The 14,025-nt window shown below is 38.2% G+C and overlaps 1 protein-coding gene across 7 annotated transcripts in view; it reads right to left on the bottom strand.

Annotated features, from left to right (window-relative positions):
• The window catches only part of JMJD1C (jumonji domain containing 1C), a 171,435-nt gene that overhangs the window by 7,252 nt on the left and 150,158 nt on the right, over positions 1 to 14,025 (bottom strand). For 6 of the 7 annotated variants that reach the window (XM_075025490.1, XM_075025491.1, XM_075025494.1 and 3 more), the window contains 12 exons: positions 12,854 to 13,068; positions 11,688 to 11,840; positions 8,875 to 8,964; positions 7,455 to 7,582; positions 7,062 to 7,275; positions 6,370 to 6,584; positions 5,611 to 5,889; positions 5,044 to 5,212; positions 4,545 to 4,635; positions 4,306 to 4,436; positions 3,090 to 3,212; positions 1,926 to 2,065 (listed from right to left, as the gene is read on the bottom strand). In XM_075025490.1, the coding sequence (XP_074881591.1) occupies positions 1,926 to 2,065; positions 3,090 to 3,212; positions 4,306 to 4,436; positions 4,545 to 4,635; positions 5,044 to 5,212; positions 5,611 to 5,889; positions 6,370 to 6,584; positions 7,062 to 7,275; positions 7,455 to 7,582; positions 8,875 to 8,964; positions 11,688 to 11,840; positions 12,854 to 13,068 (1,948 nt within the window). Of the gene's footprint in view, positions 1 to 1,925; positions 2,066 to 3,089; positions 3,213 to 4,305; positions 4,437 to 4,544; positions 4,636 to 5,043; positions 5,213 to 5,610; positions 5,890 to 6,369; positions 6,585 to 6,706; positions 6,812 to 7,061; positions 7,276 to 7,454; positions 7,583 to 8,874; positions 8,965 to 11,687; positions 11,841 to 12,853; positions 13,069 to 14,025 lie in introns of those variants that run through there. The other variant, XR_012650077.1, reaches the window with a different exon arrangement.

Raw genomic sequence — 14,025 nt, 5'->3', positions numbered from 1 at the left:
CGTAACACCACAACCCCAGCTCAGGAAAAAAGCCACAGACAAAACTAAGGGTCATATGGTCCTGAGCAACCTGCTCTGGGTGACTCTGAGCTCAAGAGGTCCCCTACAAATCTCAACCACTCTGTGATAACAAGTTATTTTCCTACCATCCCATCAAGGAATTAGGAAAAAATGAGGGGAAAAAACAAAAAAAAAAAACCAAAAAAACCCACCCCAAAACACCCCCAAAAATACCAAAACTTCCCAACAGCAGTAGACTTAACTGCAACAACCATTTCTCATCAAGTTAACTACAGGGGAACAAATAACCTTAATTAATTGCTAATTAATCAATCACAGTGACTAAAGAAAAAAAACCATATCCAATCCATCTGTCACAACTCAGGAGACAATTATCTCATTAAAAACATAGATTTTTATTTATAATGATATTAAATATACTTAATTATGTGATGCAGAACTTGAAACCGTTCTTGTGTATTGTCACCTTTCTTCTGTACTAACAAGATACTGAGATTTTATCTCTTATCAGCAGGCAAAGTGGTCCCAAGGTCTAGTCATCAATTAATCTTTAATTCAATATTTCAAAAATACCACCACACCAAAAATACAAGGCAGTGCACAATTCATTTTGGATACCATGGCAAGCTGCGGCAGCAAATGACGAACTTTATTACGTAGCGTCTTAAGTGCTTTTGTTTTAAACCTGCTGCTCAAAGGGTTTCACAATATCCCTTAATTGCTCTGAAAGAAGAAATGCTGAATAATACTCATTGTCCACCTATTCCGTTGCATTAATGATTTTCTTCACATCTCTTTCTGCCAAACTGAAGAGCCACCATCTACTTTGTGAGCATCTCCTTTTGGAATGAACAGAAAAGCTTCGCTGTATAATTCATAATCTCCTGGAATTAGCTGTATTTTATTTACTAGTGCTCATTTTCCCCCACAGCTCAGCTTGCCAAAGAGCAAATGTTTTGAGTCGCCAGAAGACAGCTGCCCTGGGACTGAAACACTGCCTTATTGTCCAAGAGAATCTTTACTGCTGAATTTTTCAGGCTCTTCCTGCTCACAGTAGAGACCTTGGCCTCTAGCCTGTTTACAGATCCCTTCGGTTTAGCCAGTTAAAACTCATCTGTTTTTTTTCCCACAGTACAAGACAGTGAAGACTTCTTTTCCTCGAGCAACCACTTCAGTGACATTTTGGTATTTCTATGTCATCTGTCAAGACCACCTTCTAGGACATGAAAACATGCTAAAGACAAGGGCAAAGAAAACTGCTTCCCAGATTGTACCTCTAAATTTAATGCCATTGATGACTATCAATAGCCCAGTGGTGGATATTCAACCTATGTGGTAAGCAATGACCTGAAAGGTTCTGATGTGGCTCTAACTTGCTGAAGAAGTGGCTAACGTTGAAGAATTCTACTGCCCTTGGGTACATTATCCCCCACTGCTTTCATCTTCACAGAGCCAAGGCACGTTCTTTGAGCTAACTGATGCGACACAGAGTCCTTATGAAGATCAGTGGCTGCTGGGTTGCAAGGTCAGGGTTTTTTGCATAGGACAATTCAGAAAAATTTCAGCATCTGATAATGCAAGAATGGATCAGTGACAGAAAAACATTATCCTACAAATGATCCTTTGTATTAGAGAAGGACAAGAATAAGATCTCCATGCTCTCCTCAGCCTTCAGAGTTTGCAGGCTATCTGTAACTCTTAAGAAGGTAATATGTATCATGTTACATATTTTATTTGTTGATGATGTAGCAGGCCAATTATAATTTATTTTATGTGCTATAAAGGAAATTATTTTGCTCCCTCCCTTCCCTCAACACAGGGGTGGGGTTTGTGGTTTTTGCCAGCCCCCTTTGATTTACCAGTTACTTAGATTATATTTATAAAACACATATTATAAATCTAACCTTTTGCAGAAACTCCCTTATTTTGTCAGCATCTTTGCCAGCATAAATGTGCCATAAAGCACCAGGTAATTCACTTGAATCTTTCAACCGCTTCCTTAAAAGGTCATCCAAATCCTCCTCTTCAAACTTCTTCAAAACTCCTAAGATTCAACAAAAGTATTTTTTAAAAGAGAGACAGAGGAAAAACTTAAACACCTTCTTTTTGAATTTCTTACGTGAAACTGAGCAGATAAGTCTGCTGAATACAAGAGAAGCCCCCAGGTGATCTTTTTGTTCAGTGTTTGTAATTAGTTACTAGAACATGAATGCCATAAATACCTTAAAAACAATATTTAAACTTTTTTACATTTCTTGAATTTCATAGAACACATTCTCCTACCTGAAATAAACAAGCAGGGCTGGCACCAAAAAACTAAAAGATAAAAAAGGTGTTTTCCTGCAGTCAGCAACAGCAGTGCTGTGCATGCTGTTCTGCAGCAGCTAGTCAAGAAGCTAGAGCTCTCCCAATATGCTCAAGTTTTGCTGCTATTAACTCAGTGCATATGCAAGTGAAAACAAAGCAAATAAAAGACAGCAAACCTTACTGCAGCTCTGTTAGTCACATTCAAAACCTACATTTGCTGATTATGGAATAGAAGGACACAAGAGTAAGAGGAAAGAAACAAAACTATTTCAGTGATTTAAAGACTGTTTCACATAAGCTATAAGCCTCATACAGACGACTAACATACACCAATTTAAGCTCTCCAGTGCTGAAAAATTACATTACAGTCCAAATCCAATAGAGCAAACACAGTGCATCCAGAGGGAGCAGAATAAACAGAAGGTTTGGCAAATACATCACCCTGACATTGTTAGAACTACCACAGCTTCCAGGGAAAATCCTTCATCCTGCATTTTCATTAGCTCTGCCAGCCCCAGCATAGGAATGGTACATCAATTATAGGTAATGGCAAAAAAAGTGAAGAGTTCAAAATACCATTCATGAACTGCAGTGTATTTTATGCAGAATTATTGTGTGTGCAAATTCTTGAAACAAAGAATCTCCCAGGACTAAACAAGTACTTATGGATATCTTTCATCCGCTTCAGAAGAACAGTGTCAATTTTAAAAGGAGCAGATCATTCAGTCCATCTACGCCTCTTACAATGAGCTTCCCTTTACCTGATTTGGAAAGCACTCCATTTCCTTTCGCTATGCCAACATAAACAAGGATGTTCACAACATCAGAAACTTCAACATGGAGATTTGTGGTTCCTATATCATGGTCTTTAGTAGCTGCCACACCTATGTTACAAGATAAAATTAAGATTTGTTGTATTGCATATTCACCTTCAAATAGAAATGTGCAACAGCTAACTGAAGTGAAATTTATGAAAGCACACTAAGCATCACAGGAAAGCATTTTATGTAGACAGGCTTTAATGTGAAAATACTGAGATATACTAACTACAAATACACTTTTGTTTCACTTGCTAACCAAGAAAATGTTACTTTTTAACAGGAACCTTGAGATATCTCTTAGCCCAGGTAACTGTCCCTACAGAGCAGTTGTGTCAGAACAACACACATTTCAGCAGAATAATTGAAGACATTTCCTGACCACTGCATTGCTTCCCAACCTTTCAGGTTGTTCGGGGCAGAATATAAGTACAACGAATACACAACGTTATCAAATCAAATGTGTCACTTTTATGCCTGGCTGTAAGCAGAGATCTTAATCAAAAGAAATCCCCAAGCAAAGAGGAAAATTAATTTTATGTCTAAGAAGTTAAAACATACACGCTTAAGTCAAAGGGACATTTCAGAACACTAAGGTTGCAGCAGTATTACATGAAAGTGTCATTAATGATTCAGTTCTTCAGACCCATGCCTTGATCACTATCATTAATATGTTTATTTCAAAGGACATCTGGAGAACTTTTTAAATCAAAGCCATCATGCCACAAATTACAACCCATTTCTTGTCCTATTAGAACAATTTGTAAAACAGAATTGAACAAATTTGTTTGCAAAAGAAGGAGCAGCTGGAAAAGGTCTGAGGGAAACAACCTTTTCTAAACAGGTTTTTGAGCGCATAGCATACAATACAAATGCAAATTATGACAAATATGCTGGGATTTATTTATGACCAGAATTATGAATGCAATAATATTTCAGGAAGTATTTTGTCATACAGCATTATTAAAGACTGGATCTGTCTTTGTGTAGAAGTAGCTAACCATTTATATGCTTCAGAAGACTATAACAGCACAAGAAAAGACAGAAAGAAATGCAGAAGCAAATAAACTCTCATGCCTGAGGTTCATGTACTGTTAATATGCAAGTCAGTCACACTTTTAAAGAAGAGTTAACTGCTACGCTTCTAGGGCATACTCACCATATGCACTGCACAGTCTGGGTCCCAAATCTGGACGGACAAAAAATCCTGGCAGATGAGAAGCCAAGTTTAGTTTTCCTTCTGGACTACAATATTCAGGCAAGGGTAAACTTTTTAGTAAGTCCTCATATCTGGAGGAGAAAAGAAAGAAGAACGCAATTGAATTTGTGTCATTACATAGAGAGAAAAAAAAAAACAACATGGAGATTGACTTAATATCTAATATTAAACTCAAATACCTTGCTGGCATCATAGCCTTGAAATCTTCACCAGAAGGCCAATCTTTCAGTTTTAGTAAAGCTGTTTCCCCATTTTTTATTTTCTGCCGTTCTGCAAGTAACATAGAAATTACTAAAAACTAATAGACTGTAGGTGTTTTACTTTATTGAACTGAAATATATAACTTCACTCTTAACCTGTCTATAAAGATTTCATCCATAAACCAGGAGATAATTAATTTCAAGACTCAAGAATGATACCAAAACAAAGTCAACTAGTTGAGGAAGGATGACATTTGTTTCTTAATCAGACCTAACTAGTGTACTAGCACATCTTTAATTCTGCAAAGGTACAAAATGCCAGTTTTCATCACATTCTCTGGAAGCAAATTACCTAGAGCTTTCTTTTTAAATTAAAGTTTCTTCAAAGCCTCAAGATCCATAAAGAGTATGTTTAACTGCAATTTCTAACATTGACCACGTTCAGAATCAAGGGAATAATACACTTAAAGTAACGTACTTGAAACATCTTCAAAACCATCCCAGAACTCCTTGACATTGGTGTTTGAAATAATACTGTCTTTGCAATTCAAGATATCAGCTTGCTGGTTTCCAAAATCTAGACTAATTGACTCAGCTTTCCATAGGCTGAAGTTCATTTTCTTATGCATACCGGACACTAGAACAGGCTGTAAAAAATAAAATACAATAAAAAAATCAATACCGATCCTTCCGCAAGTAAACAACTTCTTCAATTAAACTGGAATACAAATGCATCTGAAACATACACTGAAGACCTTGGCCCTCCTGAGCTGTTAGCACTTCCTCCAAAGGCAACCATACCCAAGATGTCATACACACATCTTTCTGGAGTTTGAATCTCTGTAACAGTAATTTCTTACTTATTAATGGCAGTTAACTGAGGTTTAAACTACACAAGGTTCATATGTGGGTTATACCTGACAAGCTTTTGCCCACTGCTAACAATACATTTTCAAACATGGAGTTAGACAAATTTGTCTTTTAACACAACTCCCCCAGAATTCATGCTGAGGTCACTTTATAGACCGAACGACTCAATACCTACCCTTCCTTGTTTCCAGCACTCTTTGAATAGCTTCCAGTTGTTGTTGTTTTTATGGTCTCTGAGCCACAAAACATGCTTATCACAGATCCACGAATACTGAATATCACTGTACCGTTTACTGCAGTCATCCTGAATACATTTTCTATCATCCTTTGGCTCATCTTTTATTTCAGATTTTACATTTATCTTTGGTGCTCTGTTTGGTGGAATCTTGTTTTCTACTACAGAAGCAATTATGTCATCAAGAATGTTTGGCATAGTCCTTCCACTCTTGCCACTCTGTTAGAAAACAAACAAATGCATGCTTAAACAATGTAAAAGCAAATAAAGTTAACACAATTCTTTTTGCAGTAGAATGACAACATTTCGTTACCAATTAGAAGCTTGCAGTTATCTACTTCCTTTCTAGAAACTGCATGCATTCTTACATGGAAAAGTTAGAAATATACAGTTATTACAAAACTCAATATGTTGTAATCTTCCTTTGTCAGGTTAGGTTTTATCTAACTTCATGGACATTTTCTTCATAGTATGTCTCAATTACCATTTTTTAGATATATATATATATATGTATGTATGTATATGTATAAATAAATAAAATAATGTTAATACAAATGTGTGTGTGCATATAAAGTTTTAATTATAAACGAGTATTTAAAGCAATACAGCTATCAGACTGCTCTAACTACAATGTACCAAAACAAACAATAGAGCTTTTCAAATCCTGATATAAAAACCATGGTTCTTGTAAACACTTACTGCTGTTCCTGTAGAGTAAACTGGAGCAAAAGCAATACCAGCATCTGTAGAACCTAGACGCAATTTGCCTGCTGTCGTAGTTAATAAATCTCGTAATGTTGAGCCCTGCTCGTTGTTCTGGGATGCAGGAGGAGAGCTTTTACAGTTTTGGGACTCCAAATTATCCTGGTCTTTCTCTTCCTTTGAATGTTTTCCAGAAGGACATTCTTTGTTCTCTAAAACAAAAACAATCATTGGAAGTTTACACTGTTGCATCATGATGGAGACATAGGAACAGCACCAGTATCCTGCATTTTACAGTGGTGGTAATATACTGTAGCACTAGTGCTTTATTCACCTGAAAACACACCAGAGGATGAACTAGATCCTTCAAAATGCAGTCAAACAGTGTGACCATGAAAAGGCCTTCCTCAGCATCTCAGACATGCAGCTGAGTGAGTACCTGTCACAAATGAGAGATGCTGTAGCTGGAAATACTGCCACATTACACATGCATTCCACTAGTGGCTCTTCTGGTAACAGATGCCACCAGGAGAAGGCATTGCACTTTCAAGATTAAAATTAAGGGGGAAAACAACATCATCTTTTCTTTTTGTTGAACAGAAAACTGTGATTTTTTCCTAATTAATTCAATTACGTATCACTGGTGCCCCCAAAGTCATGGACATGATATGACAATTTCAAACATATACCTTTCTTTTCTTCTCTGGCTTTCTGCTCTGCAAGGTCAGCTAACCAATGCAGCGGTGACTGGGATTCAGGCGGTGTTAACTTGCTGTCTGTGCTTACATCACTCCTTGGACTTGTACTACCATTTGCCTCAGACTTTTGAGGAGTATTCTGCTGTTGAGACTCAGGCATGCACAGAGAAATTTTATTACTGTGGTTAAGGACATTCTGCAAAACCTGCAAAGAACAAATTTATTTTTAAGTATATAACTGCTTTAATGTATTTCAAAGACAAGGCTAGCACTTAACCATCATATATGCAAATTAATATGCAACTGGTACTATTCAAATACAAAAATCCACAAGAATCGGAACACCTGAAAAAACTACAACGTATACACACATTTTAGACTCACCTGAGACACACCATTCATTGCAGGAAGCTTGCCAGCTTGCGTGTTCTGCTTGCTGGTACACTGACAATGGGATTTAATTTCAAATTTTTCTCTAATATTGTGCATAGCATCTAAAAGATCTGTCAAAACTAGAAGACAAGTAAGAAGAAAACCATCAGCAGCGCTCAATCATTTTGTGTCCCTCTTTACAATACACACACAGTGATGTTAAAATGTTATCTCCAAACCTTTTTAGAAGTTACAACTAATAAAAACACTAAATTTAACAGTCAACAACACTATAAAAAGACTGTCCAGTTTACCTTAAAGCTCATGCAGAAAGAGACAAGGTCTTTAATTAAATAATTGCACGCTACTCTTCTGAATAATCTAACCTTCACTCTGCATTCCCATTACATGGCATACACCAAGCAAGCCAGTCATTCATTATTTACTCCTCACTGTTCAATGGGTGCATCATTGTTTCTTTTAATAAAGCCATCAAACTACAGACTGAAGTGAGCCACGTCTTGACAAAAAAATTAGTATGTGATCATGTAATTTAAGGCTGTTTGGTAATGGGTATGCACAGAAGAACAAAACCAAGGTTATGTAAGCAGTCTTCACTGTGCTGTTTCCAGATGAGTGGTTCACTTTACAATTTAAAATTAAAACCAGTTTCAGTCTGGAACCTGTTCTGGGGAATGTCACAATTTGAATTTATTATAGAATCTAACCAACCTTCATTTCTACCTGAACTAACATGCAGCAACCCATAAAATAATGGTTGCGCTAACAACCACCACCACACTTAACTGCACTTCTTTGTATAAAACTTACTTGGTTGCAAGAAAAATTCTGAATTTAGCTGGCTTTAGGATTAATCCTTATTTTTTCCATTTATCACAAGCTCCTTCACTGCATTTTGCTTTACGATGCTCAATCAGATGTCCAACCAAAACCACACATGAACCTTTTCTTTCTTTTTTTTTTTTTTTTTTTTTTGGTGGGGTTGGAGTGGGGGTGGGACAGACAGAAAACAGCAAAAAGCAAATCCCCAAAAATCTGTTGTCACACAATGCTCCTTGGCAGCACTAGTCCAAGATTTTCTTTTAACAGCTAAGGTCAGATTTATTAAGTACATTCTGGCTATTTTATTCTGCTCTGAAAAGGTACAAAACAGTCACAACAAACACCCTGAATTTCTTCACTGCCTGTCCCCAAAACCCCTTCAGACATCTGTCAGCATATTCCTCCTTCTCTCTTCGTCATCTGTGCCCCTTGCTGTTAACTGCCCAGAACCACTTGCCTTCCTGCAATGATTTGACACAATTCACAAGTTTTTAAATAGAAAATGAGAAGTTTCAAGAAATGACTCTGGCCTCTCTTCACAGAAAGGCCTGGGAAAAAACACATCCTGCTTGTTCACACATGGTCTTACCAGAGCCTGGAATAATCTGTGTTGGCATCAGGTGCTTGTGATCATGAGGCTGTCCCTTCACACACTTCATCCAGGCATATAACTCCTTATCTGCAAAATAACATTGCCAATTGTTTTACTTTACTTACAGTGGTACACAGGGCTAACTAACATTTTTCAGATTTGTTTTAGTTAGAAACAATTTTCTACACATACTGTAAGTCTTCTGTCCTGGTACCCTGTGTGACAAAAATCTGCATACAACAGCTACTTTTCACAATAAGGAAAAGAATAAAGAGTTTTGACAACACTGAAGTCTGAAATAGCCGCATCTGTAACACAGACTCTTGCCAATAACCTCAAAGTTTCAAAGTATATTCCCTTTATTACATTTAGCAAGTTGCCAACTTAGCATAAGCCGAAATCCTTTACAATTACTATTGAGGCAGTGAGACTCCCTTGATGAATTCCGACACAGAAGAGACACAGTTAGGCTGCGATTGTATGGTTAATTTAATTTGACACAATCCACACTCCAACTGAAGTGGCTGTCTTTGACCAGAGAGGGCCAAACAAGCCAAAAAGATGAACTTGTAACCAAATGAATTCTCTGATTTGGCCTATCATGCAGCTGCACCGAAGTTACTGGTAGCACAAAGGAGAGGGAAGTTGCTTCATGGATTTATGTCAGATTAAAGCAACAATGAAACCACAAGTCTGTATGTACTGGTTGAAAATAATTTGTGGCAGCAGGGAGGGCCTAACTGGTAGGAGAGAGGGGCTTTCTATAAAGTTCCAGGAAGACCGTCCCTGCCGGAAAAATATGCAGTGTAAAGACAAGAGAGAGGAAGAACGAGAGCAAAAAATGTCTGGCCAAGCAAGTGGTCACTGATCTGCTATGTGATTTTGGGGCAGAAATAGGAATGCAATTTCCCTCTGAAAAGGGAATTATTTTCTTACACTGTAGTAGATAAACAATGTACCAAATGTTCCCTTCAGAGAAATATTAGATTTGTTAGCTATTTTGCAGTTTTTTGTAACTCCTAAAACACTGAAATATGTAATTGGTCACAAACATAATCAAATCAAAAAACAAAATAGCATATATCTACTTAATATATTTTATCACTGAAATGCCATCATATGGCATTCCACTTGATGGTGCCATGAATTGTCTGAAGGTAACAATGGATGCATATTCATTCATTCATGTAGTAATGACAGAATTCATCGATAAATATCTGAATATGGAATATTTAAACCTCTAACATTCCTGCTGAAGCAGGGGGAAACCAGTGTATTCTCCGTTAAATTTAGCAACTGTAAAAACAACTACTGGTTCCAGGAAAAATGGTGCAATATAGAGTGCTATTATATAGAGATGGGTGGGTGGTTCTGAACTTTGTAAGAGAGTGCCAAACGAGGGATATAGTTCACACGAATCCTACAGCATCATTAGAAATAAAGCCGCAGAGGGGGAAGCTATCGCACTTCTGCTTCTGCATGTAATGTTGTGATGAACAGTAAGGAGAACATCTTCCGTGTTAGAAGACTGAAAAGAAGCCTGCTTCTGTATACTGCTTTTTTAAGCTTTGAAGACATTTTACTAAGATTTTCCTGGCTGGTTAACATGCGCACTATAAAAAGCCTCTGACTGCATGTTCCCACTAGGGTAAATAATGTTCAGCGTATATCCCAAGCCACGTCAGATGGATGCGCACACACAGACTTAAGCCAGTTAACAGCTGCTGAAGCAGCCTCCAGCATTAAAGCATTAACGACAGTTCTCCATGTTGGAAAATGCTAACATTAGTTCCCTAGAAACTTCAGGCTTTGATGGAAGTCTCTGGGAACGTCCTATCACCACAGTGTAGGAGGCCTCTCACTGCAAGCCAAGGACAAAGTGGATGAGTCTCTCCATTTATCAAAGATTTGCCATCTAACAGTTAAATTTTATTTTACTAACATTTCACATCTGTGACATTATGCTGCTATGACAAACATGGAAATGCTTTTCAAAACAGCATTATACTTGAATCAGTTCCTGGCACAGTGTTTGACCACAGGACTGTGCCCGGGCACAGTGCCTGCCACCCAGGGGAAGGCAGTCTTTTCCAACAAGCAGCCTGAGCACCAATGTCACAGCCGAGGGCTGAATGACCAGATCAATCTTCCAAGCCATTCCTCCTTTCAATTGCAACCAGGCTGGGTCACTCAGAAACCACAGGTTTGCAAGTCAGTCCTCTTACACTTCACTATGGACTAAACTGGACATTTCTATTAAAGCACAGGCGTTGGACTAAACCGAGTATGTGTGCAGGCTGCTGCACTGTGAAACCTCCATTAACACTCGTTTTAAATAATATGTGAAGTATTTTTCTCCATCTCTTTCTTATAATAAAGAAGTAGGCTGCTAAGTCAGTATGACAAACCACATACTTCTGAACGGAGGACTCCAGAAAGTACTCCAATCAACGCAAGTCTTAATAGCAATGAGCTGCCATAAAGCAGGGAGGTGTAATGGAGTGCCAGTCTCACAGCTGAAGAACAAGGTTTAACCTTGAGGGGCAAGGCACCAGCAATCCAAGACAATCCACACAAAAAGACTGAAAAGTGGACAAAGACCTAAAATAGCCACCACAGCAGTTACTTTCTGAATGACTGATTCTACATCTACCAACAAAAAAAGGCGGTGAAAAAGATCTAAGAGAAACCAAAATACACCAGCAGTAATTTAACACTTTACAGAAAGGCAGTTACACTAGTGGATCAGCAGCTCTACAACAAATTAGAATAAACAGCCTATACAATACTCTAGTTCATAAAGAACTGACCTCTAGAACTTTTTCTTTCCTTTGCCTTGTAACAATCTAGGCAGACCACAAATCCACATTTTTGGCAGACCCAATGAATGTTAAATAATGTGGCTTCGCATGCATCACACATCTCACGGACTCCTCTCACTGCTCTCTTCCATGCAATTTTGGCTGAAATACAAAATAAGCAGAATAAAAGGACTGAAATTTAAATGCAAAGCACAGAATGAATAGTCTTTACAGATGAAGCATTTGTAATTTTCCCCTCAGATGCAACTGGGTGTGGGGGGAGGAAAATGATCCTTCATAAACAGACCATCAACATCTACCCCCTTAGTGGCATTACACAGCATCCCCATCAATGCTACTATCAATACACTATGAAGAAATCAAAGCATCCAAAAACCACAGACTAAAGTAATACAGAAAGAGTATTTGTGCTCAACATGAGTTGGCTGCGATTATGAAGAAGAACCTAACATATACTTTTAACCCCATGCAATGAAGAGAGCTGGGTTCTTCACAACTGCCTACGGGACATGTTTAATCTCAACGGCAGCCAAACTGGTGAGTTGGATGGTTAAAAGTTAGCAGGAGGGGAGGGAGGTGCCTGTCCTGGAGACCTGGCTAGTACTTCTGCTTTCTGCCCCACCTCCTCCTCGTACTGCCTGGAATTAGTGGAGCCACCCACCCGTGTCCAGCCTGCGCCCATCTGCCGTGGGCCAGAAGGACGGACTAACTGTGGCTTTGGTGGGGAGGAGGCGGTGGTGTTAGCACATGCTCTGCAGGGCCCACGCTGTCACACTATTCCTCTTTGTTTTGGGAAGGAGACACGTCAGAGACACAACGTCTGTTGGCAGAGTCGGTACCTGGCTCACTGCGAGCCTTGGCTTGGAGCTGGCTGCTCTGGCTGGAGAGCTGGAGGCCAAGCTGGGAACCGAGGCTGCTCCAATCCCAACAGCAGCCTGGCCCCAGCCCTGGCCCAGCACAGCGTGGGGGAATGGGCTGGCCCACTGAGGAAGGTCCCTGCCCCTTCCTGACACATGCTCTTACAAAATAGCCTAGGAAAATTCAACACGACAGTCCGGTGAAGTGAGCTACTCGAAAGAAAGCAATGGGTCACGATGAATGCAAACACTCGAGTAAAACTGCAGAACACTTGAGAGCATCTGAGATTTCCTTACCGTCTTTTTTCACCCAGGACATGGCTGTTTTCTCGGATGTTACTAACTGACAAAATTTATCACCTATGATATCTAGAATGTATTTAGAAGTTTCTAGGTCCAGTTCATCATCTTCATAGTTTTCATGTGTCCATAAACTCAGTGCTTCATCATCATATTGATCAGGAGAGGAGAAACCATCTATCCTAACCACTCCGTTCTTACTAAAAGACAACCTAAAAATGAGAACAGATAGTTTAACTGCATATGTCATTATATTCTGTGACTTACAGTTTACTTGCTGATTCACCTTACTGCTTATGCTTATGTCTTACAACAAGTAAGTTTTCTTTACCTTCTTTAGCATCCTGCCTTATTTTTTAATTTAAATATAAATCCTATTGCCAAAACCAGTTTTAAAACAAACAGTAAGGAAGCATGAAAACTAAAACTAATTTTTAAGGCACTTTTTGCACTCAGTTTACTTATCATTCTCTCTCTGTAACATTTATTACTGCTTAAAAATTGCAGACAAGAAAATTCTCTTATTTTTCTTTTTTTGCCAAAGTTTGGTTCCACCTATTCATCACCTTTAATTTTTGGAGTGTCTGTAACAGAAATCACTCAGTCTGACTCATATTTTATAGATCTTTCCATCCTACTGCTCTCATACTCAGAAAACAGGAGTTCGAACACTACATTTAAGTCTTTCTAGGCAGAACAAATCATGAATGCCAAAATAATGTTTTTGTATCCACTAATTTCTGACCTTTAAAATAACAAAAGGCTTTCCTGTTATCCTACCCTATACCATTCCACTACTTAGCCTATTTTTAAGCAGTAACAATCAATTATTCCACCTGGTATAATACAGGATAATTCATTATACATATGCAATTATTATAGCAGTTAAGGAATTTTACAGCAATGCAAGTAAAATAGTCCTGAGTTCAGAACTGAGTACCAAAAAATGATATTTAGATATGTATTTAATGAAAAAGAAGAAATTCTGAATTCTCAGTAACAACTTCCAACAGTAGGGCAAACTTTGTTCACAATTCAAGCCCTACTATCTAAACACAATGAAAATAATTAAAACTGCTGCAAAATTTACTGCAATATATTCAAAACATTCACATTTTTAAATTCCATAACTGTGTTTTCAAATGTTGGCAAAACTTTATCCCTGACCT

Source organism: Buteo buteo, chromosome 4, assembly GCF_964188355.1.
Source record: "Buteo buteo chromosome 4, bButBut1.hap1.1, whole genome shotgun sequence".
NCBI lineage: Eukaryota > Metazoa > Chordata > Aves > Accipitriformes > Accipitridae > Buteo > Buteo buteo.
The sequence above is the reverse complement of the archived record's forward strand: the minus strand, read 5'-3'. Positions and strand labels throughout refer to the sequence as shown.